This window comes from Petromyzon marinus, chromosome 1 (genome assembly GCF_048934315.1).
Source record: "Petromyzon marinus isolate PM22_M1 ecotype Great Lakes invasive population chromosome 1, UKy_Petmar_22M1.pri1.0, whole genome shotgun sequence".
In the NCBI taxonomy this organism is placed as follows: domain Eukaryota; kingdom Metazoa; phylum Chordata; class Hyperoartia; order Petromyzontiformes; family Petromyzontidae; genus Petromyzon; species Petromyzon marinus.
Genome location: NC_133667.1, coordinates 27,474,153 through 27,497,918, shown reverse-complemented (window position 1 = coordinate 27,497,918; position 23,766 = coordinate 27,474,153). Strand labels below are relative to the sequence as shown.

The window sequence follows — 23,766 nt, the reverse complement described above, 5'->3', positions numbered from 1 at the left end:
TACCCAATAGAACCAAAGAGTATAACCTGCACAATTTGACGGCAGCGCCGCCGTGTTCATGGTGTGCGTGTGTATTCCTTGTGTGTGTGTGTATATATAAGAAGAGCTCACTGGACAGAAGTGATTTCACTGCATGCAGTGTAGCTTGCTCGTAGCTAAATGCGCACTAATGCATGCGTGTGTCTGCGTGCGTAGTACATCTCTGCTTACCAACGTGCACGTTTTCGTGCGTGCAGATAAGCAGGCGGCAACGTTCATTTGGCCATGCGTTTTAAACAAACGCCTTCGTGGAAGAAGAGTCTGTTCAAATGTGTGTGTGGTTTTTTTTTTTAATGCCCGAGTCATTCATTATTAGTGTCTACGTCCCGCGTGCAAGTCTCAAGCAAATGTGCGCCGTGCACACCCGGCGTGGTAAACTGCAGAGGTCGTGTCATTGTTTTGTTGCCTTTCGAGTGGCCCGTAATAGTGTCACGTTTTAAATTAATTGGCGAGCCCATAGATCCAATTAAGATTTACACACGGGTCATTCTGATGGCGTCCTAAATAAAGTCGATTGTTTTCAATCGCCCGCTGTTGCTCCTCCACACGTTTGCTGTGGTGGGAAGTGGAAGCCCCTTGAATCTTCGACGAAGGGGAAAAAAATTGCGCTGTGCTTTTTTTTGGATCATTGGGGAATTGATTGACCAAGTAGGCGTGAATCCGTAGCCTTGTCAACATGAAGGTATACTGGGGGTATTGGGATCGGATTTGTTTATTGGACTGTTCTGTTAAACCTGGCTATTTATAAATAATTGTACAAAGCTTGAATGTGTTGTCCCAAAGGCAGGATATGTGTTTTGTCAATATCCGTCCACCGCTACTGCGTTTGGTTGGCGTTGAGAATGATATTTAAAGGAAATCAGCCTTGATTTCGGAGTGGGTGATTGTGGCGAGACGGTAAACCCGATCTGTTGAATACACAAATGTATATTGATGGTTGCAGGTCATTTTGTATGTCGTGAAATAACAGGCTCCAATGATGCATCTCAGTAGTGATCAACACGGTAGCTCGCAAGGACAGGTTAATAGTGGTATTGGTTTTTCCTATCGTGTAAATAATTAACTAATTATTATAATAGTATATGTATGGATGTAATGTGGGTGGGTTATAGCCTCAGGGAAAGCGGATTTCTTGGCCTGCACGTGATGAATATGTAGTTGACATGAGATATGTAGATGAAAAATGCTTTATAGACCCAACTTTAAATATATGCTTGTGTTGTACTGGCCAAGCAATATATCACCATCAGCATGAACAAGGGTATAAACATTACTAAAATTGCATTGACGCAACGAGTGTGGATGTTGTCTAATTATTGAAAGTACAGTATTGTTTTTTAAATGTCCGCATCATTTGTCATTTTTTATATTGGTACTTTTTCCAATTCCACGCTGTACTTTTTGAGGTCCTGTTGAGACCTTTAATAAGGACACCATTAAGTAAGAGAATCATTTATAAAATGAATTGGCATTTCAGTGCGGTGGAAATTAAAGTGTGACGACAAACGTAATGTAGTGTTAACTTTACCATGATAGCGTTAATTGAATCTGGAGTCTGATTGGTCACCGTGTCGAGTCACGCAAGCACTAAATCACTGTTGCATTTGAAATGTGCGGGTGTGGAATATCGTGTTTGTAATGGTAGTAAATAATATGGACGTGCAATTGCACGGCCTTTTAATTAAAGAATGAATCGCCCTTTCGGTTTAATGTGTTGTGTGTCAAAGTAAGATTGCGAGAAATGAAGATTTGATAAACTGCAGCATGAGCACTCAAGAAGATCCTCTAGGGATCGCCTTCAGAGCCTGACGTGTGTCCAAGGCCATCTGTTAGGCAGTGGAGATAAGGTTTGGATAATAGTAGATACAGCCTTGACAAGTGAATCGTCCTCAGTTCTATCGTCAATTCTACTAATGAAGAAAGAAGTGCAGTACTTTTGGAAGTCGCTAGAAAGTCAATTTATTGGGCTTGCTATCAAAATAGTTTTTCCCTTAAAGTGTTTTTCATTTCAAAGGCCATTGTGCAGAGAAAATATTGTATCAGTGAACATCTGAAACATTACAATGGGGAAGCAACAACAATTGTAATTTAAACATGTGTATACCCATTCAAGCAGCGAATGTAAAAGGTGGTGGTTTTTAACGGTAAATTGTATGTTCACACAGATAGATTTGTTTTTACTTGCTGTGCATATCTGTTATTTATTTTTATTCTGGGTTATATATTAAATACCAACAGAAGCTATGATAAACTTAACAAATCAAGCATAAAACATAGAATGTAACAGCCAGTCATTGAACAATCATCTTACACATATCAACGAGTGCTATAAACAGTCATCATTGCAGCAAACAAAGTTAAAAAAATATTTATTTTGGAGACACTGAAATAACTATACTCTACATGTAGAGAACAAAATGTGTTGGTAAATTCTAAATTATATTAAAATAGCATTTTAAAGGTTTAATACTCATATTGATTTTGTTGTACCAGGCCAAAATACTAACTGCAGATTACAAGTTCTTAATTCACGAATGGAAATTTGACATGAATATAAATGTTATTTATGGAATACATTTTTTCTTCCAACAGAATCAGGTCATGATGCAATTAAAGGCAATTTAACGTATCATTTTGCCGTGCAGAACCTCAGAGCGTAATTTGTACAATATATAATATTGTGGTGTTTTAAAAAAAAATCTTCAACATGTAAGTTGCTCATTGTAGTTCTACGTATCAGCTTCAGTTTGTTGCATATATAGTTGGTCTCTCGGGGTGAGTAGTCAAGATTTAAATACTCGGGGGAAATAGAATTTTGCTAGCCAGTTGTGAACAGACATGGAAGGTGACAGCTTTATGAGCTAACAAATAAACGAGTCTTCATCACTGGTATTGTTTGCCTATTTCAACTTGGAGATATTCATCACAACAAGGACAATTATTGACTTTGACATGAGACATCACCATAGTTTTTTTATGAAAAGCATCCCAAAAAACTATAATTTAAATAGGCTTTGCTTCAAGCATGGTTATTGAAGTTATTTTTGGAAGACATTGTCACATGTATTCTTAGTATTAAGTAATTCGTTAATACGTTTGCAGTGTATAATTCCTTTGTCAGCTTGCTTAGAATTATGGAATGGCAATTTACAAGAATGTATATTTGAACAAATATTGTATGCATCTGCACTCTTTAAATTAAAGATGTGCATACTAAAAAAAGGCATCTTTCTTTAAAACGATGTGTGGAAATCTTTCTTATAAACGACCATTTCAACAGTTGTATTATTATTGTCTGCCCTCTTTTCACAGCTGAACCTTGACACATGGAATGAACCTCGTGTAAAACGCATCGTCCCATCGTTTTGCTGTAAGCATTCAGTGCAGTGACCCACAGAGCACGAAGATGGACTCACAGGCAGATGAACGTGAAGCAAATGGAGAAATCAATGAGTATGCAGAAGCCGACCTGGAGCATCTCGATGAGGCCGGTGGTAGGCGTGTGGTGCTGGACCGGCGCCAGGCACGGCCCGACGGGGCACAGAGCCAGCGTGCGGGCGACTCCGAGTATGAGCAGTCAGACGATGAGGGCCGGCAGGTGGTTGGGTACGAAAATGAACACTTGGATGATGACGGAAGAACCTCCGAGTACGACAATGAGCAACTTGATGAAGAAGGCAGCAGGCGTGCTGTGGAAAGTGACGGACAGTTTTATGGAGAACCTGATGGCCAAGCTGCAGAATATGAAAATGAACAGCTGGATGAAGAAGGCATCAGGCATGTCATTGAATATGATAATTATAATCATTCTGATGAAGAGGGAGGGCGGTCAGAGGATTATGAAAATGATCACTTGGCAGGAGAGGGAAGGAACGAAGTGCATTACGACAGTGAGCAGTCTGAAGAGGAAGCAGTTGTGCACTCGGTTGAATACGAACAGCAAATGTATGCCAGAGTAGTTCATGTAGAACCTCAGGACTTGGATAGGAATCTAGCAAGGTCAGGAAGCACTGAGAGTGGTTTTCACAACCACACTGACACAGCCGAAGATGATTTAAGCTCAGAATATGCCACCGTAAGGGACCATGATGAGAGGCTGCCTGAGAACGATGATGAAAATGTTTACTCGGTTGAGTATCGCCCTGAGGCAGAGGAGTATCTAGAACAGGCAGAATCTGAACATGCCCCAATGTCAACTGCTGTGCAGCCGAGCCAGGCCAGTGCTGGACCAGCCAGTGCAGCACCTCCCAGTGCCAATGGAAGAACAGCCAACATGGTCCCCAGAGTCCATCAAAATGAAACCAGGTCCGAGCGACGCCGACCAAACCAACAGAGCGCGAGGCGATCTGACCAACAAGTCCCCGAACAAAGTGTGCGGAGACCTGGGCCACCAGTTCAAAATCATCGAAGTGCGAACAGGCCAGAGAGGCTGCCACAGAATACCAGGCGGTCAGAGCAAGTGCCACAGGATCATCCAAATGCAAGACGAGTTGATAGACAACAAGTTCAGCAACCTAGCACACAAAGCGCGAGACCTGAGCGACAGCCAGCTAACCAGAAAAGCATGAGAGCTCCTGAATCCCAAGTGACGAACCTTCGGAACGTGAGAAGACCTGACAGGCCGCAGCCAGCCAGCCAGAGCAATAGGCGATCCGATCCAATAGTCGCTGATAATGTAAGCATGAGGCCCAACTCATTAAATGTGGACCGTCAGAGTGTGCGGAGGTCTGACCCAGTTATTTCATTGCATATAAATCCGAGGAGAGCTGAAGCCCCAGTACCTGACCAGCAGGTGGTGAGGCAAGAATACCAAGGTGTGGAAGAGGCGTATCGCGTCTTTCACCCACGTGCTGATCACAACGCGGAAGAGCACGTGTACGAGGAGATCGGAGATCACCCTGTTGCCGACACAGTTTACTCCATGGAGCCATATGAACAAGAGCGCGAGGAGGAAGACGACTACGACAGCAAGCAAGTTCTAGGGGCAAGGCTTCATCATTACGATGTCAAGTCAGATTCAGAGTCAGACAGTCCAGAAAAGGATGCAGAGTACACGTCCTATCCTGCTCCAGATCCGGACAGTGAAGAGGAGCATGAAGAGGAGGACATTGACCAAATTGTGGCTGAGGTCAAACAGAGTCTAAGTTCAAAAAGTTTGGATCGGATTGCACAAGACATGCCGGAGTCGGAGCAAGGTTGGCATAAAGTTGATCCAATATATATTTTTTTAGATTTTGTGTGAGAGAGGACAAGTAAAATATTCTAACGTAATTTTCTGAAAATACTGCATTTAAAGTAATACAAAATGAATATAGATTTTATTGTTTTAAAAATGTTGTCTTGATGCAGGCAGATTTTATGTGAATAAGTCACGCTCTTATGCACTGCTAATGTCTTCACAGAGCAAGGAGCTGGTGCGGCGCACAGCGGCGCAGAATGCCGCACTAGTGAAGTCTCGGTGGTGAGCCGGGAGCAGCGGGAGGCCATCTCGCTCGCACTCAAGGACATTCAGGATGCCATTGCAGAGGTCAAGACCAAGACCATGCGCTCACCCTACACGCCCGAGGAGCCCGCTGAGCCAATATGGGTTATGCGCAACGACCAGAGCCCCCTGAGGGAGTTGGAAAACGGCATTCCCGGAGAGGTACACGGTGCATTTGTGAGACGAAGACGAAGCCTGCATGGCACCTGTATGTGGGTCAGATTGACATAAAAATGTTGCAGTAGCTCTCTCTGCGAATGCTAGGCTTCCCATGTTGTGCATGGAGAGATTGCTCCGGGGGGGCAGGGTCATGGTGCGTTTGGATCAATCAGTGTAGAGGGTACGCACTGTTTGCCAGCTAGAAAGGTTCTACATCATTTTGGCATTGGGATTGTTACATATGCCTTGAGTAAGGCATTGCGACTGCCTGTTTCAATGAATCACATCAGTTTAACACGTATCAACCCCATTCTTAAGGAGTTGTCTATCAAACACCATCATTTGCCTTTACCCAAACACATTGTTAATTTTTGGAAGGTCACTATTTATAATGTTGTGGGATCATATACGAGTAGGAATCATTGTGGATGTGCATTGTTTTTTGGGGGGGATTTTTTTTTCTGTTGATGTTACATATAATTGGGAAAATATATATATATATCTCTCTGCAGTAATAAAAAAATGCAACACTCGTTTACAATAGATAATGTACACAACAGCACATTTGTCAATCCACAGCTGGATGAGGGCATCCCCATGCTGTGCAGGCAGTGAGGGTTATGTGACTATACTTCACGCTGGTCAGTAAAGATCGGTGGAGGTGGGGGAGGAGTACAAAACAACAATGGATTTTTGTTGAACTGTTCTTTAATGCCCACAATACCTAATATGACGGTCACTCATCCAAGCACTATCAAGATTCAACCCTGTTTATCCTACAAGGTCTCATGGGCAGGCCCAGTGATTGGTCATAGACACAGTAGATGGTATATGAATCATTTAACGTCTCCTGTCGAGTGAAGTTTTTTTAAGAAGTGGTTTTGAAACGTTTTAAATAGAATTTAATTATGAAATGTGTTCACATTCATCGCTGTTGATCTTACTCTGGGTTAACTGGCAAAAAAATTAAAAATACATTAATAGTACTTATTCCTGTCATGTGCAGCAAATTAGTTGTCAAGATACTTGTGTTCTCTAAGTAGTAAGCAGCATGCGTGGGGTTTTAATGACAGACAACTGGGAAATGAGGAATCGTGTCTATAATGAGATTTTAGTTTTATATCAGAATGGTTACATATCGTTTCATGTTAATAGCCAACTGTTAATTTTGTGATGTATTATTGTTTAACAACTCAAATATGTACGTACATGTTTTTGTTTATTTTTAAAATAATTTGTTTTAACTAAACATTACGTGCAATTATAATCTTGCTCTATTTTCCTGTGTTCATATTTAACATTGGTTTACATTATCATTAACATGAGTGCTCCCAAGCTATATGCGCAGTTGGAATTTCATGAATTATTTATTCTGTTATACACATGGCCTGAGGAATTTGAACCGGGTACAAATTTTATATTCTTGTGGCCATGCAATTTTCATAGTGGCATTTCTCTTCCACCAAGCAGTGGTAAAATTATTTTATAACATAAATGATGGTTTTGTTTTTATCATCTGTAGATGTATTGACACTTAAAAAGCAGCTGGTTATGGTATTTTATGATTTACATCAACACAGAATGTGACTGGCCAGCAACATCTATTCAGAACATATACACATTATTCATAACAGTCTTATTAAATCAAGACATGTTATAGATTACTTTAATTGAGCTTGCACTTGGGAAGTACAGTAATACCCTTTGACAAGGATGGCAGTTAGATTTTGAATTTAGTGTACATTGGTACATTAAGGCTGCTGGTCCTATTAATATTCGTAATTTACATGGCTGCTTTCACGATTCATTGAAACCTTAATCTTATCCACGTGGGGATATTTTTTCTGAATAAATGTCACGATTGAATCCTTATTAACCAGCAGTTATACATAAATCGCCAACATCCACCTATACATCAATTCTTGTTTATATATGTATGCACACACATAAAATACAGTTCACTTGATGAACAACATCTTTACGTACATTCTGTTAAGCTGACATGTGCATTGTGGATAAAGGAGGCACATATGTTAATTTCGATTCAGAAAATGTATTTATACAGGAGGAATCAGATGAGCTATAAAGATGTTTTTCACAAGTCCAGTAGGGACGGGTAAGAACGTTATGATAACAAACAATACAAAAACATGATAGTAGTCTAAAGTACAAGAAAAGTAAACAAATCATCCAAACACATACATACGAATCAAACTAAACCATCCCTATCCTACCAGGCAAAGCCCACTATAGAGAGAGTCCAAGGCAGAGTAAATGGGCAAGTTCTTGAGCCTGGACTTGAATAGGGTCAGAGTCAACGGCATGGATGGTTGGGGGAAGAAAGTTTGAGACTATAGCAGCATCAGAGACAAAAGGCAACCTACTGAGTGAACGTTGATAGGAGGTTTCAAAAGAAGGCCTTGTTTGCGGGATTGGTGAAAGTGTGGAGGGCAGTAGAGTCAGATAAGCGGGGAGAGGTAGATGGGGGCAAGTCCATTGGAGGATTTTTAAGACGGTGCATATGATTTTGTCGTGGATATAAAATTTAACTGGGAGCTAGTGGAGTAGTTTTGAGTAGTAGGGTGATGTGGAAACATTTATGGTTATCGGTGAGAAGTCTGGCAGTGGCAGTTTGGATTATCTGGAGTTGTCGAGAACTCATTTGCAATCGTCGAGTCAGTTGTAATGAAGGCATGGATGAGGCTTTCAGCAGCACTTACAGTAATAAATTGATGGATGCCTTTGGGTACTTGAGTTTTGGCAACATTTATTTGGAGAAAGTTAAAGCCAATCCAAGGTGAGCCTGCATCAAGTCAGAAGGTGAATATTGATGTTTTGATCATGGAGCATATGGTGTTGTAGAACTGGTGTCAATCTGCATCGAAGTGATGGCCGACATAATAACTGGAAAGAATTTTTACCAAGCGGGAGGAGAAATTGAGAAGAGCGGGGGGCCAAGGATAGAACCTTGTGGGGCACCAAAGTACAGCGGCTTTTCATAGGAGAATGGTCATTGTCAATGTTGAATGAGCAGTTTGAGATGACTGAATGAGATGACTGAATATCTGGAAAATAAGTGTGCCGGAGACATCTACATAGTTATGGAATTGCTCAGTCAGAATCGTGAGGTCTGGTTTCATGTTAACACATAGGATTTCGCGACCAATATTATCCATAATAGAGGTTTTTGGGTTTGATCGCGTAAATGTGTTGTTAAACCTGCCACCCCCCGATACAGCAAATTAGTAAGGTTTGTCACGTGAACAAAACATTCCAGTGCGTTACTCGTTCAGCACACCGGTGTGTTGGAGAGTAAACCCATATCATTTACAATTTGAGTACGACATTTTGCCAGTAATTACAACCAGCTTCATCAGGCGACAGCCAGAGTTGTGGAGAAATCCTCCTGTTTCTGGTTTCACGTAGGAAAATAGTTTTAGTCGAAATACCATGTTGGAAATAGCATTTTTTACTGGGTCATGGAGATGTGCTTGGAGAGGGGGAGAAGATAACTCTTTCTGGGTCTTTCCTAGGAAGTGGAGGTTTGAGATGGAACAGAAATTTGATGGGATGTTGGGGTTCGATAACAGGTTTTTTTTTCTCCCAGAATGGTAATGACAACAGCAGACTTGACACTTTAGGGAACAGTACCAGGTAATATTAAGCCATTGCAATAGTTGGTAATGTAGGGGACCAATGTGGGTAGGGAAGGAGGAATGAGTTTGTTTGGCAAAGGATCCAGGGGGAACATGTGGTAGCCAGTAACATTGAGCTCACATGTGGATGTCGCAATACATTCTCGGAGTTACATCACCACCAGTTTAAAGTATTTTCAAAGACTACTTCAATTTTCTGTTTATTACTATCATGTGTGAAATTTGAATTATTATTTAATACATACAGTAAAATATGAATGAACACTAAGAGACAAGAGATATTGTTAATTTGTTATTCCATTAACACGGTTAACCATTGATAATAATAAGACGTTTAATTATGCATAAATTATTTATTAAAAGCGTACTATTGAATCTATTAGTTATGCTTATAATATATAAGTAGTTCACAAACCCTGTAGGCACTAGAATCTCTACATTTAATTATGACTATTGAATAAAATCCCAACCTCGCATTGTGGCAATTCACGAAATCTTAAAGCACAAATTGCAACGTGTTGTCTAATCATGTGTGTAAAAGTGGCTAAACCGGCATATTTGACTTCTGTACTTATTTTGGAGTAGTGAGCCAGCACTGATGGAAACCTGGATTAAAATCCTAGGCAGTCACCCGAGATGAACCTATTTCTGATATATTGAGGTGGAGCTCATATAGGGTATCAACCAGGTCAGTAATGGCTGTACTAAAAAAATATTAAGGCAGCCTAGCTCAACTATCAGCCCTTGAAATCGGATGAGGCAAACCCACTTTCAAAGGGTGTAAAAAGGAGTGCCATCTTGTGGGTGAAGCAGTGCGAAAGTACCATCACCTTTTGGGATTGTGCACTAGAGACAATGTTGCCCTGCCAACAGTGGAGTGCTCGTGGAACAAAAGCTTTTGTTTCCCACGTGACACATGTCTCATAAGTACCATTGGGATACACTGTACTTGGTGGTCGTAAAAATAACATTTATTTCCGAATTGATTACCTTTTCTCTATTTTACACTCTGATTGGGTTTTTTTTGTATTGTTTGTTATTGTAATTTGCTGACTCACACCCAACTGGACATCTGTAAAAAAGAGCTTCAAAGCTCGTCGAATTCTTCTAATCTAGATAAAGATTCTGATTTTGAATAAAAAAACCTATACTGCTTTAACTGATTTTTAGAAACATAACTCTGGGTGTGTTTTTTATATATGCGGTGAAAACAAATTTTAGATTGCAGTCATAGTTGTGTTTTGGCCTTGGAACCTGCCATTTGATAGTGTGCAACTATAACTACAAAGATGCATACTGTGCGATATGCCCATGAAATTGCACCATTGCTTGGGCACTCTTTGTTTAAATTACGTTTATTTCTGCAATCTACTGTTTTGGCTGTGAAAATATACATTATTTTGCGAGAATAATATACTGGCAAATATACCATAGGAGCACCCATGAGTAATTGAGTATTTCAAAGGAAACCCAATTGTGCCACCTGCTGAAAGTGTCCTAAAAGACCCATGACATCAATAACAAAATGAGGGAGGCTATTGTTTGCCAAACTATCTATCTCAATTTATCTGCCCATGGGCACATCCATGGCTCAGGATCCCGTAATCTCATTCAGGCTTCCTCCGATTCACTTTATAACACCACACTCAAACTAGAGTTCTTGAGCCAAAAACTTGGGAAGGGTAGTTTAGTGTGCCAATGCCCTCACACAAATGTCATATTTTGAAAATGACTTGTCAGATGGTAATCGTTACATGCAACATTTTTCCTGGACATTGTTTGAACAACATTTAAGTCTGTAACTAAATCAAGTGGAGGGTTTTTATTTAGCGATATTGGTATGCTTGCATTTAAACAACATTATCAATATCTATTTAAGGCCTCGACACAGAGGCATTGGGACTCTGTGTGTTTATGTTGTGTGTCTCTCTCTGTGTGTCTCTGTGTTGTCTCTCTCTACTTGTGTGTCTCCGTGTCTGTGTTTTGTCTCTCTCTCAAATTTAGTTCTACCTGATGACGGTTGCTTTTGTTGCCATCGAAACGTCGTATTCTATTATTAAATGTATTTTCTTTCTACGTGATTTTACCGAAAGAACCAAAGAGTAATTGTTAAATAGGTTTTTTATATATAGTTGACTTTTATTTTGTTCGTAATTACCTGTGCATTTATTTGCATGCTTTGCATTGTCACTGCAAGTGGTAGTTATTTCCACTCTATGAATAATCCAAAGCAGGAATGTGATCACGATGGAAAATAGGCTAAATCATTTATCAGCCTGTATATAACATGGCCACGCTCGTGTTTTGCAGAGTCCAGTGTCTCCCGTCTCCCCGTCGGGCATGGAAGCCGGAAAGAGACAGCAGCGATCAGACCTGAACGCTATGGCAGGATCGGACCCAGCAAGAGACGTGAGCCTAACCTACACAACACAATTCCTGCCCACTAAAACCACTGTTTAGTCCTGCTTCAAACATATATGTCATGGTTTAGAAATACATTTGACGTGACGTATTTCTCGATAAAATATGTGATAAGTTTTAATATTTTGCACTGGTTTAACAGAATGTATAGTACAATAACAACTGTATTCAAAAGCCGAAAAGACGGTTAAAAAGACGTATTTTATTCTGGTGGAGTTTTTAGTTGTTGAGGCTTTTAAGGTATTTTTAGTATTCAACGTTGCTGCTGCAGTAATTTGTAGAAAATAATTAATGGGTTCACTGAAAAGAAATTCACAATCGTTTCCTCCAGAAGGGCTGTCGACAGAAATGTGAATCTCTTATTTTCATTTCAGTGACAGGAAAATCCTGTCTTAAATCTTACTTTAAATGTTGCGTGTTTTATTTTTCCCACATTGTTCGCTGAAAAGTAACGGATTCTGTAAAGGACTGTTTCAGTTTTTATCACAAAGACCCATGTTCTTCTTTGTGAAACCTCATACAACATTCTTTTATCAAATAGCCCACAGTGTGGTGCATTGTTATTATTGGCAGTCCATTTGCAACGATGCCTCTGGTAGCAGGATATTAGTCATTCTACACATGTTCTTTCTACCTCAACTAATACTAAACTTTTTATTATTTTAGTAGTTAAGCACGAGAGGCAATTGAGAGATTGTAAGGATATGTTTGTGGGAGTGATCGCCAAAATAAATTAAATTATAATTGACAAAAGGACCGAATGTTTACGTGGAGTTGTTATACAGTTTTCTATTTACATTGTATGTCAGCACAAACATTGAGACATGTGATAATATCTGACCTTTCAAATTACTTTGTAATGGCTCTTCTGTTTAGGAATAACTTAATATGCAATTATATGTTAAGTAATATGTTACTTTATGTTAATGCTGTGCTTTATATTTTACGTGAACTTCTCAAATGTTTACATTCTCATTTTATATTTTGTCCATTTTCATTGCAGGCTGCCAAAACCCCACAGTATCCAAGTTTTGTTGATGGTAAGATTGGTCTTTTTTCTTTAGCCAACAATTGAAATTGTATTTCTAGTGGCTGCCACATTTTGTAATGACAGCGTCTCTGAAAAGAATGGGGAATCAATAACTGACAAATACAAAAAGTGAGGTTGTCAGCATTTTGCCAGACAGGCCTTTTTTGGTGGTGATCTTCTGGCCACAGTGCAGTATATAATATGTATACATTGTGTTGCCTTTCTCACCATATATTGTTTGTATTTTGCGAAATAGATGGACTACTGTTGTATTTTTTTTGTTCTCATTAACTGTGGGGGTTTTAATATATTATATATACAGCATTTACATTTATACATGTATTTACATATGCTATTCCAGTGCAATGTACAGTGATTTCCATATTACTGTGCAATATTGCACGACAACAAAATTACATTTTGCTGGGTTAAGCAAGTCACTTGAATATTAAATGAGAGCAGTCCTCCGACACATGGCTGGTTTGCCCCCCTGCTGGGCACCAACTGTCTGAAGAAGCATGAATGCAAGCACCCAAATCCTCATCTCTTTAAAAAGTAGCAATTCACTTATCCCAAGTGAATCTTGCTAAACTTTAGCTACCTTTAAGCATTTATTATATCCCTAATATTAGTCTCTGCACGTGTTGAATGTAAATGCATATGGAATACAAACTAGGCCTCGCAATATAAACAATAGTATTTGCCTGTAGGCATTGGCACATGAAAGACTATTACAATTTTTATTATAATTAAATGGCAAAATACCGTACAAATTCCACTGTGGTTAATTTAATCTCCTGCAGTTTTTTTTTCTATATCTATGTGGACTTGCGCATCAAGAGCCTTTGAATTGATGTCTCTGTACCACATTTGTATAATGGTTTTATGAGGGCTATGGAATGCCATGCTTTTATCCTTTTGTTTCCCTGTCCTTCAGTCCCAGGCCCATGTGACCCAGAAGACCTTATTGACGGAATTATATTTGCCGCTAACTACCTGGGCTCAACACAGCTCTTGTCTGAGAAGAACCCCTCAAAGAATGTGCGGATGATGCAGGCACAGGAAGCTGTCAGTAGGATCAAGGTAAGCTGTTAGAATAGGTATTGTTAATTACACCAAGGACTTTTTCACTATCTGGCCCAGCTTTATCTCTTGCTAACTCTACCTTTGCTCTTTGGATTTATCTCTCTTAAAACAAGGGTGCAGTATTGTCAAATGCCTCTAAAATAATGGCAATAAAACATATGCTTGTTCTACATATCTCGTATGATCAGGGTGCTTAATTGGAGTTAGCATTACTCAGGGCAAATATTTCTCATTTAGGGTACATCTAATTAGTAACAAGGGGCCTCTTTTGGCCATTTAATTCTCTTTAGATGATGCAACAACAATATTCGGGATTATTGAGGTTCATATTATTTGCCTTTAATAAGTCTTGCTCTGAAAACAACTTGCAATAACGCAGTATTATTTCAGTTTTTACACATATATTAGGTTATAATTAGACAGTGTTATTTTTAATATGCATTGGCATGGTGTAAAATAATAAGTAAATCTGCAACGAAGCATGGCTCTTTCATGCTATCCTTTTTTCTCTCCTAACCATTCTGCCATTTTAATTTGTTTCATGCTGTTCAGAGGGCTCAGAAATTGGCCAAAAGCAAGAAGAAGGTGGTGAAGTCGATTTAAACCTCTCCCCTCGTTAGATTTGCACTTTCATTTACTTTCAAACCACTTTACTCATATGCATTCACAAAACAAGCCTTGTTTTTTTCTCAGATTCTGCTTGTGTTTGGCATTCGCAGCATTGCTTCTTATAATGTTATTGTGGCCTCTTGTTTGTTCACTTGTCTTGTATGCAATAATTTTTTAAGCACTTTAATGCATCGATATTGTTTTTTTTTTTTAAATAGTCACGGGAGACCGGTATTTTTGTTTTGCACTTTTGTGTTGATATTAAAATCGCCAGTGTAAGATAATGTATTTCTCAAGTATCAGGTTTGACAAAGCCAAATAAACCATGTACTTTGCATCCACATTTTGTATAGTTTATAACGCATGCTTACTTTATTAAATATTTTTTTTTATATCTGAGTCTTTCCTAAGTGTAAATAATACATATAAGTACTTGCTCCGGCAGTCCATTTACTGAATAATATATGTAAACAACAACGTAACATATTTACTTTCTAAATTACTGCTATCAACATGATGTAATATTTTCAGCTAAAGCCACACATTTCCAATTATACAATGTTGGCCTATGGTTATTTAATAGTGCATTTTCCGGAGTTGGCTTATCTCCGAGTTTTCTATGCCGTGTTCACATGAGCCCAACCGTTACAAACAGCATTACACCCTGCTTCATGAAGATATAATTAACCATCTGACCACCGTGCTCATTAAATATATTTTTGCAGATGAAATGTGACTTACGGAAATACATTTGCGGGCTGTACACAATGCATTATTGCTGCTCACTCTCATGTACATGTAATATGTTCACCTATTTATGTCTGCTGTAGTTTTTGCATGCACGCAACATGGTAGTTTTTTTGTTTTTAATGCAGCTTCTCATTTTTTTACAGGCCCCAGAAGGAGAATCGCAGCCCATGACTGAGGTTGATCTTTTCATTTCAACTCAAAGGATCAAAGTGTTGAATGCTGACACGCAGGTTCGAACCGTTCCAATACATACAATTGTTTACCAAAACCGTGTGTTCGAGTAAAACTAATGAATCGGCAATGTGGGACCCGCTCAAATGGTGTGCGCAGTAAATACCAGGGTTTGTTTTGCGCAGGAGACTATGATGGACCACGCTCTACGTACCATCTCGTACATCGCAGACATCGGGAACATTGTGGTTCTCATGGCACGCCGCCGTATTCCTCGCACTGCTTCGCAAGAAGGCATGGAAGCCTCCCATCCAGGGCAGGACAGCAAGCGGCAGTACAAGATGATCTGTCATGTGTTCGAGTCTGAGGACGTAAGCAGCATTGGATAATTTGTTTCAAAGTGTTCTGTTTGATGTTGCTTTTGTATGTGCTGTCTTGCTTTTTTTTTTGGTATTACCAATTTTTGTCGCTTCCTGGCTGTTCATCATTGTTGGGTTTGTATACCGACAGGCTCAGCTGATTGCCCAGTCCATTGGACAGGCATTTAGCGTGGCATACCAAGAATTTTTGCGTGCAAATGGTATAAACCCAGAGGATTTGAGCCAAAAGGACTACAGTGAACTCCTTAATACACAAGAGATGTACAACGATGACCTCATCCACTTCTCAAAGTCTGAAAACTCCAAAGAAGTAAGCCCAATCGCTCATGAAGATAATTATATTATGCTTGGTAAAACACTGACCATCAAATGTTTTCTTTAATTATGTTGCATGTTGCTGTCTGCAGGCTTGATATTGCAAAAACTATTTAACATTTGTTTTGTAGATCATAATAGAGAAGCAGAAAGGAGAAATCCTTGGAATAACAATCGTGGAATCTGGCTGGGGCTCCATCTTGCCAACGGTCATCATTGCCAACCTCATGCATGGAGGGCCCGCTACGCGTTCTGGCAAGCTGAACATCGGCGACCAGATCATGTCCATCAATGGCACGAGCCTCGTTGGCTTGCCTCTTTCTACGTGTCAGACCATTATCAAGGTACCACAGACTGCTTTTTGCCCAAACAAGCTCTTTGTTCCGCAGCATTGTTGCACCATCATTGCATTTGTGGAAATTCCATGGATAGCATAAAGAATCACAGATTCACATAATCATCATAATCTTCTGCTGACTGAAGTCCTCTCCATACCAACACCATCCATCTTGCTTCTGCACAAGATATTAACTCATCTCGCCATCTTTGCGGTGTTCATCCTCTAGGGCATGTTCCCCTTGGTGTCTTGACATTCTGCCTCCAGTCTCTTTGAGCAACCATCAGCCCTGATAACAATGCAATTGCCATCATCCCTGTGTTCCTCTTGTTTCCTATAATGTAAGAATCATTCTTAGAATACCTCTCCGTGTGCTTACTTGGTAGCTTGACAGGTTGTTTTTTTCCCCAGTTGTCTTCATCTTTTCCCTGTGTTTCTGATCGACATTTCATTGCACGCAAGATGCACTCATTGAAATGTGTTTCTTGCGCATATTGATTTGTTGCTTTTTACTGTCAAATACATTTTTGAAAAATCATTCTCGTGGTTCTCACTGGCTTCTGTAATTCGTCATGCTCATCCTGGTCCGTTTTCAAATCATTGTCTTAAGTGCACACATTCTATTGCCTTTTCCAATCTTGTCCGTACACTTAATTAGTTTGTACACTTAATTAGTTTCTTATTAGCGAACTTGTTTGATGTGGCTTATTTTGCTCATATTTGTTCGCCATTTATTTCTCAGTCCACTTTGCTCATATTTGTTTTAACCACAATTAATACATTATTGTCTGTATTTTATTTGGTTATGATGAATATCATCAACAAATCACAGTGATTAACTCCTCAGAATTACTGGCGTACAATAGGAATTCCACTGCATTCTGAATGTAATATTTATTCAGCTTTTCTCAGATAGCAAAACACAACAAGCAGACAATATTCTTCCTTCCAACATCTATCCCTACACACAAATACTAAAGCTACATTAATAAATCTCATCAGCCACACAGCCCTCTAGGAGGGCATAATTTCAACACCATTGGTTCAACATATGCAGACTTTGGACCATTTTCAGCATTCACTGTCCCATCAGTAGTCAGGTGTGTTTGGACCAATGCTGGTGAACTGCAAGATGCATATAGGCCCGGGGCCCTCTGTTAAGTATGAGTCGACACAAAGCAATATACATAATTACTATTGGCAACGCTCTGGTCTTTGTTGATAGTTGAAGTTACTGCCCTGTAAATTATTGCTTTGTTTCATATTCAAAGATCCCCCATCTAGCCTCAACAGACTGTTGGGGCAAGGACTGTTAGCGAGCACCTATGAAGGCCGGCACGGTATACAATGGGGTGGGTGGCCAGCACCACGCCCAACTTCCTTTGTCTCCCCAGTGGCCATGTTTACACACCGCACAAAGTGCTAATTTGAGGCAGAGTCGAACTAGGAGAGCCCAGGACCAGTTCATATAATCGTCACTTGTTGGCCGTGAGGGGGGAATCGAACTTGGGTCGCTGGGTTCGTAGCGCAACGCGATAACCACTACTCTACTGCTCCCGATATACACACACCTGAAGGTGATGGCAATCAATGTTCTCCTCTGTGCATTGTTCTGTTGGAACACTGGCCTCTAAAAATAACTGCAAATTATGAGATGGAGTTGTAACTCAAGAGCTCACTTATTTCACTGCAGCATCAGCATTTTTTTTTTAGAAACGTCTAGATGGAATATTGCTTTGATAATTTATACATGTTAAAATGCCATTAGAAAGTAAGTTTTTTTTTTAAATGGTGTCTCGGCACTTAACAAGAGTGTGGCTTGTAACTTTGGATTTGACTGAACTCTTTTAGCTAAAACATTTACTTTATCAACTGATCATATGAACCTAATGGCAGGACCCCGGGGTCCTGAATAAACGGATGTCGAAATCGTAATTAATGTACTTATTTTTGCCAACTCCGTCCCACCGCGCACATAAACACCGCGACCCACCTGGCGCGGACCGTTCTGTTGTCGTCGTCCAAGCGCAGCGAGGACGAATGTGCAGAAGAGCTGAACAAGTGAATGCACTCCTTGCTCGGGTATGGGCAGGATCATAAATCTTATCCAAAGCTGCTCAAACTGCCTACACGACTTAAGTCCTTTATTTGTCACGACGGTATGCATAATACAGTGAAACTGCTCTCTTATCTTCATTATTATTTGTGACCTACCAATGTCTGCAGCCAGGATCAATCGATGACAATCCTATTACCTGCAGGTATTTAACAGATGAGATGCGTTGCACCGTTAATTCCTCCTGTTTGATAATGCTTCTCTTGTCCGTATGCATCTGTGCAGATAGGTTTTTTTTGCGGTTAAGCCATAGTCCCCACATACCGCTCGTATCAATGCGGATAAGAGGAGCGGCGACGCACGACTCTGTCGAGTAACATTGGTATAAACGCTTGTTACAATATGAACAGCGCATTGAAAACGCGTACTATTTTATGTACTGTTTACAAAGTGTATTCACAAATCCACACTGAGAAACACGATGATTGACAGAGGGGTGTAACAAAAATTTCGATCGTGTATTTACATAGAGGTACTGCAGGTAAGTAGTTTTCAGTTTTAAAGACATAGTTTAACAAGACAACACTTGCCACTATGCTTCAAACCCATTGGTGAAAAAGAGCAAAGTTTTTGTTTACATTAAATTTCGATTTAAAGCTTTCGTGACTGCAATGATTCATCTTCTTTGGTTCTTTCGGTAAAGTCACGTAGAATGAGAATAAAATAATAAATTGATAAAATAAAATAACACATTGTAATATGTTTACATTATATTATAATGTTTACAGTATAATATAATGTTTACATGAGAGCCGGGGGCTTATGCGACCCCGGGGTCCCGCCATAAGGTTCATATGAAGGATGGTATCAAATAAAAACATTGTTTTTAAACTATCTCCCATATTCCACAGTAAAAACTGAGTTTATTTCCTGACAGTGTATATTGTTAAATGGTTATTAGCCTGTCTTGTGATGTTTAGTTGTAATATTGGTGCGGTACTCGTTAATCTGCTCGTTCTCTTGCAGGGCCTTAAAAACCAGACCATGGTGAAGGTGAACATTGTCAGCTGCCCTCCAGTCACCTCTGTCCTTATCAAACGACCAGACCTAAAGTACCAGCTGGGCTTCAGTGTGCAGAACGGCATCGTACGTTAACAACATCTACACCCACGGCAAAGACGTCATTTAATGCATTTTCTTTCTTTTTCCTTAACTTTTAAAAATACGGTCACCAATAACAATCTGGATAATTTTCAATGCGGTTATATAATAAGTTCGTGCCTTCTCAAATTAAATGAGCCCATACTTTTTTCGACAACTGGGTCGAAGTGTTTTGACGTGCGCCCCTTTGCCCACTCTCGGGCTTTCTGCGACAGATTTGCAGCCTAATGAGGGGAGGCATTGCCGAGCGAGGTGGTGTGCGCGTTGGGCATCGCATCATAGAAATCAATGGGCAAAGTGTCGTGGCCACTCCACATGAGAAGATAGTGCACGCACTCTCCAACGCAGTGGGAGAGGTGAGTGACACGCATCTAGATTCATCGATGATTTCAGGGTTGTACTAGCCTATGACCAAATCACCTGGAATGCGTGCACGATCCCATCATGCATCAGAGGCAAATCCGTGTTGTGCCTGGATACCACTTGTATGGGCGACTGCCATGCACAAAATCCATTGTTATACTTCTGTGAACCCACACCTATGCTCCGTGCCTTCAACCCACAGCACGGGGAGGCCCGCATCGAGCAGCTGACGGATAAAAGGGCTATGTGCCTTCAACACATGACACTCATAAGGTTGCGAGTTCAATCCCAGTCTACTCAGCCTGTTGTCCCTCCATGATAGATTAAATGAATACTACTATGTGACAAGTAATCAGTGGTTGTCCCATGGAAACACACGCACCCACGATGAAAAGTTGAGAATTGCCATTGCTGGCTCAATACCACCAACAGATTAGCATCACCCCATTGCTCATTTGAGCCACTATGACCGACTTGGCTTTATTTTAGAGAGTGCAGAGGAGTGGGGGGGGTGAGTTCTAACGAGATTGTTTTTTTCTCATTGCGTGTTATTTTGTTTCTGCTAGATCCACATGAAGACAATGCCAGCAGCCATGTACCGCCTGCTGACGGGCCAGGAACAGCCAGTGTACTTCTGATTCCGCATGGCCAGCCACTTATTCCATGCAGCCCTATCCCTGCACATGGCCTACGTTGGACTGCCCCTCCTCCCTTGCTACAGACATAATCTCCTTGTAGGTTATTTGTAACTAGCCGCGCTTAAAAAAAAAAAAAACATCTTAATACTTAGAAATACGAGTAAGACATTTTAGGGTCAAATGCTTTACATTGTGTCATTTTAGGCCTGCAGAAATCACGTTTGCCAATTGTGTTACGTGTTGATCCTGCCATAATGGTTAAATTCGAGACGTGCTGGAGTTGGTATTATTATGTCAACCCATATCGGTCATGCAAGTAAATACATATTTTAAGAGTCCTTTGGGAGTTTTACAGCAAACTGTTCATTTTCTCACTCTATTTGTGTTATCATTTTCCGTGTAGCATATTGAGTGATTAAACATGTTTATCAGAGTTGTTGAGCATTATAATGCAATCAATGCACATGCACTCTGTTCTTCACTGGTACTATCTAACTTATTGGCTTAATGTTAATGCGTTTAATTCTGGGAGTGTTGTAGCTTTAGAATATATTTCGCTCTTGTCAAAAAGAATTCAATTATAAACGTTATTTTGTTTTAACATAAGAAATTATGCTTTCACATGTTTTTTTTTTCTTTAAAGTGTTGTTTTTGTATATGTTGAATTTATATTTTTGAGGAATGTCATTGGAGACAATTCCGCATTTTAAACGCTTCCCTGTAGATGTATTCATCCAATTGACTGTAGTACCAGGCCACCACGTGGGCAACCCACATGTTTATATTTGCCTCGAATTAGTCATTTTTCTGGCAGTCAACAAGGTATATCGTGCACTGGGAACATATCAGTGGCATTCAAAATGAAACATATGCCCTCGTCGTTATTGCCTGTATTTTTGTGGAAAAGGAGACTTGGTAAGATGATGGAAATACTTATAAGCTTAGCAGACATGAAATGTTACTTTGTTTGCTCTGTGAACATCACCGTTGCTTAACTGCACATGCCCCCCGTGTGGTTGCGTATGCAAATTAAATAAGACGTAGACCAACTTTGAAGTTTCTGTACTTACACTTTTACTGTACAACTCAATGCACATCATCATATGTAATTTCTTAAGTCTAATGGTATTGATCTTAACGGAGTTGAAACAAGTAAAGCAATTGACCCTTTATGCATGGAGCATTCCGTTACATTGATGTACTGTTTTAATTTTTCGGTGTGGGCCAAACAGAAGTTGTTTATTTTGACGTCTTGTATAAACACTAAAATGAACAAGTAGTGTAATGGCTGTACTAACTTATTGAAAGGCTGCCATACTAAAGTGCAGCCATTCTAATTCTAAGTGCAATTTAATGGTAACTTTGAAGCTAGATCAAGTGTACATATAGCTCTGTTGTTGTATAACAATGTCTTGTACTTTTAGCTCATTAGATGGTAGAACAAATTAGTGAACTGCTTAATATTAAGCAAATCTGCTGAATCTTATCAAACGTGCAAGCCAGTGGCGTACAGTAGCTCTGTAAAGTTATGTAGTTATATCCAGATGTCTCTCACTAGCGCACATTGCCACTAGATATCAAAATGTTTTTTTTCAAGCATATAACTGGCCACTGTAATATCGGATTTACCATTGTTGTGCAATTGTAATTGGCATTGTATTTTTTTTTTACACTCTGTATGTTTTTTAGGATAACAGCGGTGGTCATAACATCCCATAAATGTTAAAACGTTAAGAAAACTTGTTATTTTAGAAAGGGGAAAAAAAGGTTTGCGGTCATATTTCATGTTGCATGGCATTCTCTGTTCAATAAGTGTCTCCATACATTTCTTAGTAGGCTGCTTTACAATACAACAAAAACATGCTAAGTAATTTTAGAGCTTGTTCTTTAAAAAAAGTGTTTCATCATTTTGGTTCATGCATGCCTGCCTTAACTTCACAGTGAATCAACATCTTGCAAAAGTAGCTCCAAACCTATTGTTGTGAAAAAATGTAGTGAATAATCCTTAAATTCCAGTATGTGTGGTGAATGTGCAGTAATACAAAATAAATATTAAACAATTACTGTTGTATGGCTGTCTTTATTTTGCACCGCTTCTGCATTTGTCCTGTTGCTACTTGCTCATAAACAATAAATAGCCGTTGCTTTGTAGTGTTTAAATACGTTAATCAGAGTATGGTAATTGCAACATTAACTTTCAGCTATTTGGAAGCAGTTTATACGCAACTACGGAGGTTGTAATAATTACCCGATAAGTTATTACAGTTTTGATTAAAATGATGTTCCTGACGATTCGAATGTAATGTCCGTTGACTGTATTTAACCGATGAAAATAATGTCTTTATAATATCGTGTCAGTCCTTATCGATTACTGGCTGTTGGACATCCGCTGGCAATCATTTCAACCTGAGCTTGGTGTACACTTCCAATGCAGAGAGATTTTCATTTTGTTCTGTTAGCAAACGGGAGACATTGAAACTTTGCATACCTGTTAACCGCTTATGATGTCAATTATCAGTGCCTACCTTATTGCACACCAATTCAGACGTCATTGGTCACATCGTGCCCTTAGAAATCTCAACTTCCATTCGACAAAGTCCCATCGCAAGGGAGAAACACAAACAGATGTTTTTCTTAATGCCCGGGTAAACCATATGGGTTGACAAGTATGACTTGGTGTTTAAAAACAACTTTCAGATTTCACTTAAACATGACCGTCCAAACTCAAGATGAGACTTTGGATTTCACACAAATACGATCTATATACACAAAAGCTACTGAAATGTTGTTAGACTTCATGTCTAAATAGGAGTTGATGGCCCCAGTATGTGTCATCAGGAGTTAACTTTGTTAAAAACAAACGGAGAAGTAGGCAAACGTTTGAAAAGAGGGGGAGTTTTCAATTGTTAGTTGAGCCGTAGGAGTCTGACATTATCTGCGCATCTGATGTCACCCAATGGTCTTTTTTTATCATCCTCAGCCATGATTAAACCACTGCTGTATGAAGGCCTCTCCAAAAATGTCGCCATCATGCGGCCCTGCGATCCACCTCGCATATGAACATGAACCGATTTCATCGCACAATGAACCTCTTATCTGCCCACAATGGGAGT

At 39.7% G+C, this 23,766-nt stretch overlaps 1 protein-coding gene across 3 annotated transcripts in view; it reads left to right on the top strand.

The window, feature by feature from the left end:
- APBA1 (amyloid beta precursor protein binding family A member 1) overlaps positions 1 to 22,716 on the top strand; it is a 40,284-nt gene extending 17,568 nt beyond the window's left edge. For 2 of the 3 annotated variants that reach the window (XM_032947232.2, XM_032947224.2), the window contains exons 2-14: positions 3,352 to 5,234; positions 5,442 to 5,683; positions 11,647 to 11,745; positions 12,761 to 12,797; positions 13,725 to 13,870; positions 14,426 to 14,458; positions 15,376 to 15,462; positions 15,589 to 15,774; positions 15,914 to 16,093; positions 16,230 to 16,442; positions 19,518 to 19,637; positions 19,868 to 20,008; positions 20,582 to 22,716. In XM_032947232.2, the coding sequence (XP_032803123.1) occupies positions 3,446 to 5,234; positions 5,442 to 5,683; positions 11,647 to 11,745; positions 12,761 to 12,797; positions 13,725 to 13,870; positions 14,426 to 14,458; positions 15,376 to 15,462; positions 15,589 to 15,774; positions 15,914 to 16,093; positions 16,230 to 16,442; positions 19,518 to 19,637; positions 19,868 to 20,008; positions 20,582 to 20,653 (3,345 nt within the window). In that variant the 5' untranslated portion in view covers positions 3,352 to 3,445 and the 3' untranslated portion in view covers positions 20,654 to 22,716. The remainder of the gene's footprint in view (positions 1 to 3,351; positions 5,235 to 5,441; positions 5,684 to 11,646; positions 11,746 to 12,760; positions 12,798 to 13,724; positions 13,871 to 14,425; positions 14,459 to 15,375; positions 15,463 to 15,588; positions 15,775 to 15,913; positions 16,094 to 16,229; positions 16,443 to 19,517; positions 19,638 to 19,867; positions 20,009 to 20,581) is intronic. The other variant, XM_032947240.2, reaches the window with a different exon arrangement.
- The last annotated feature ends 1,050 nt before the right edge of the window (positions 22,717 to 23,766 follow it).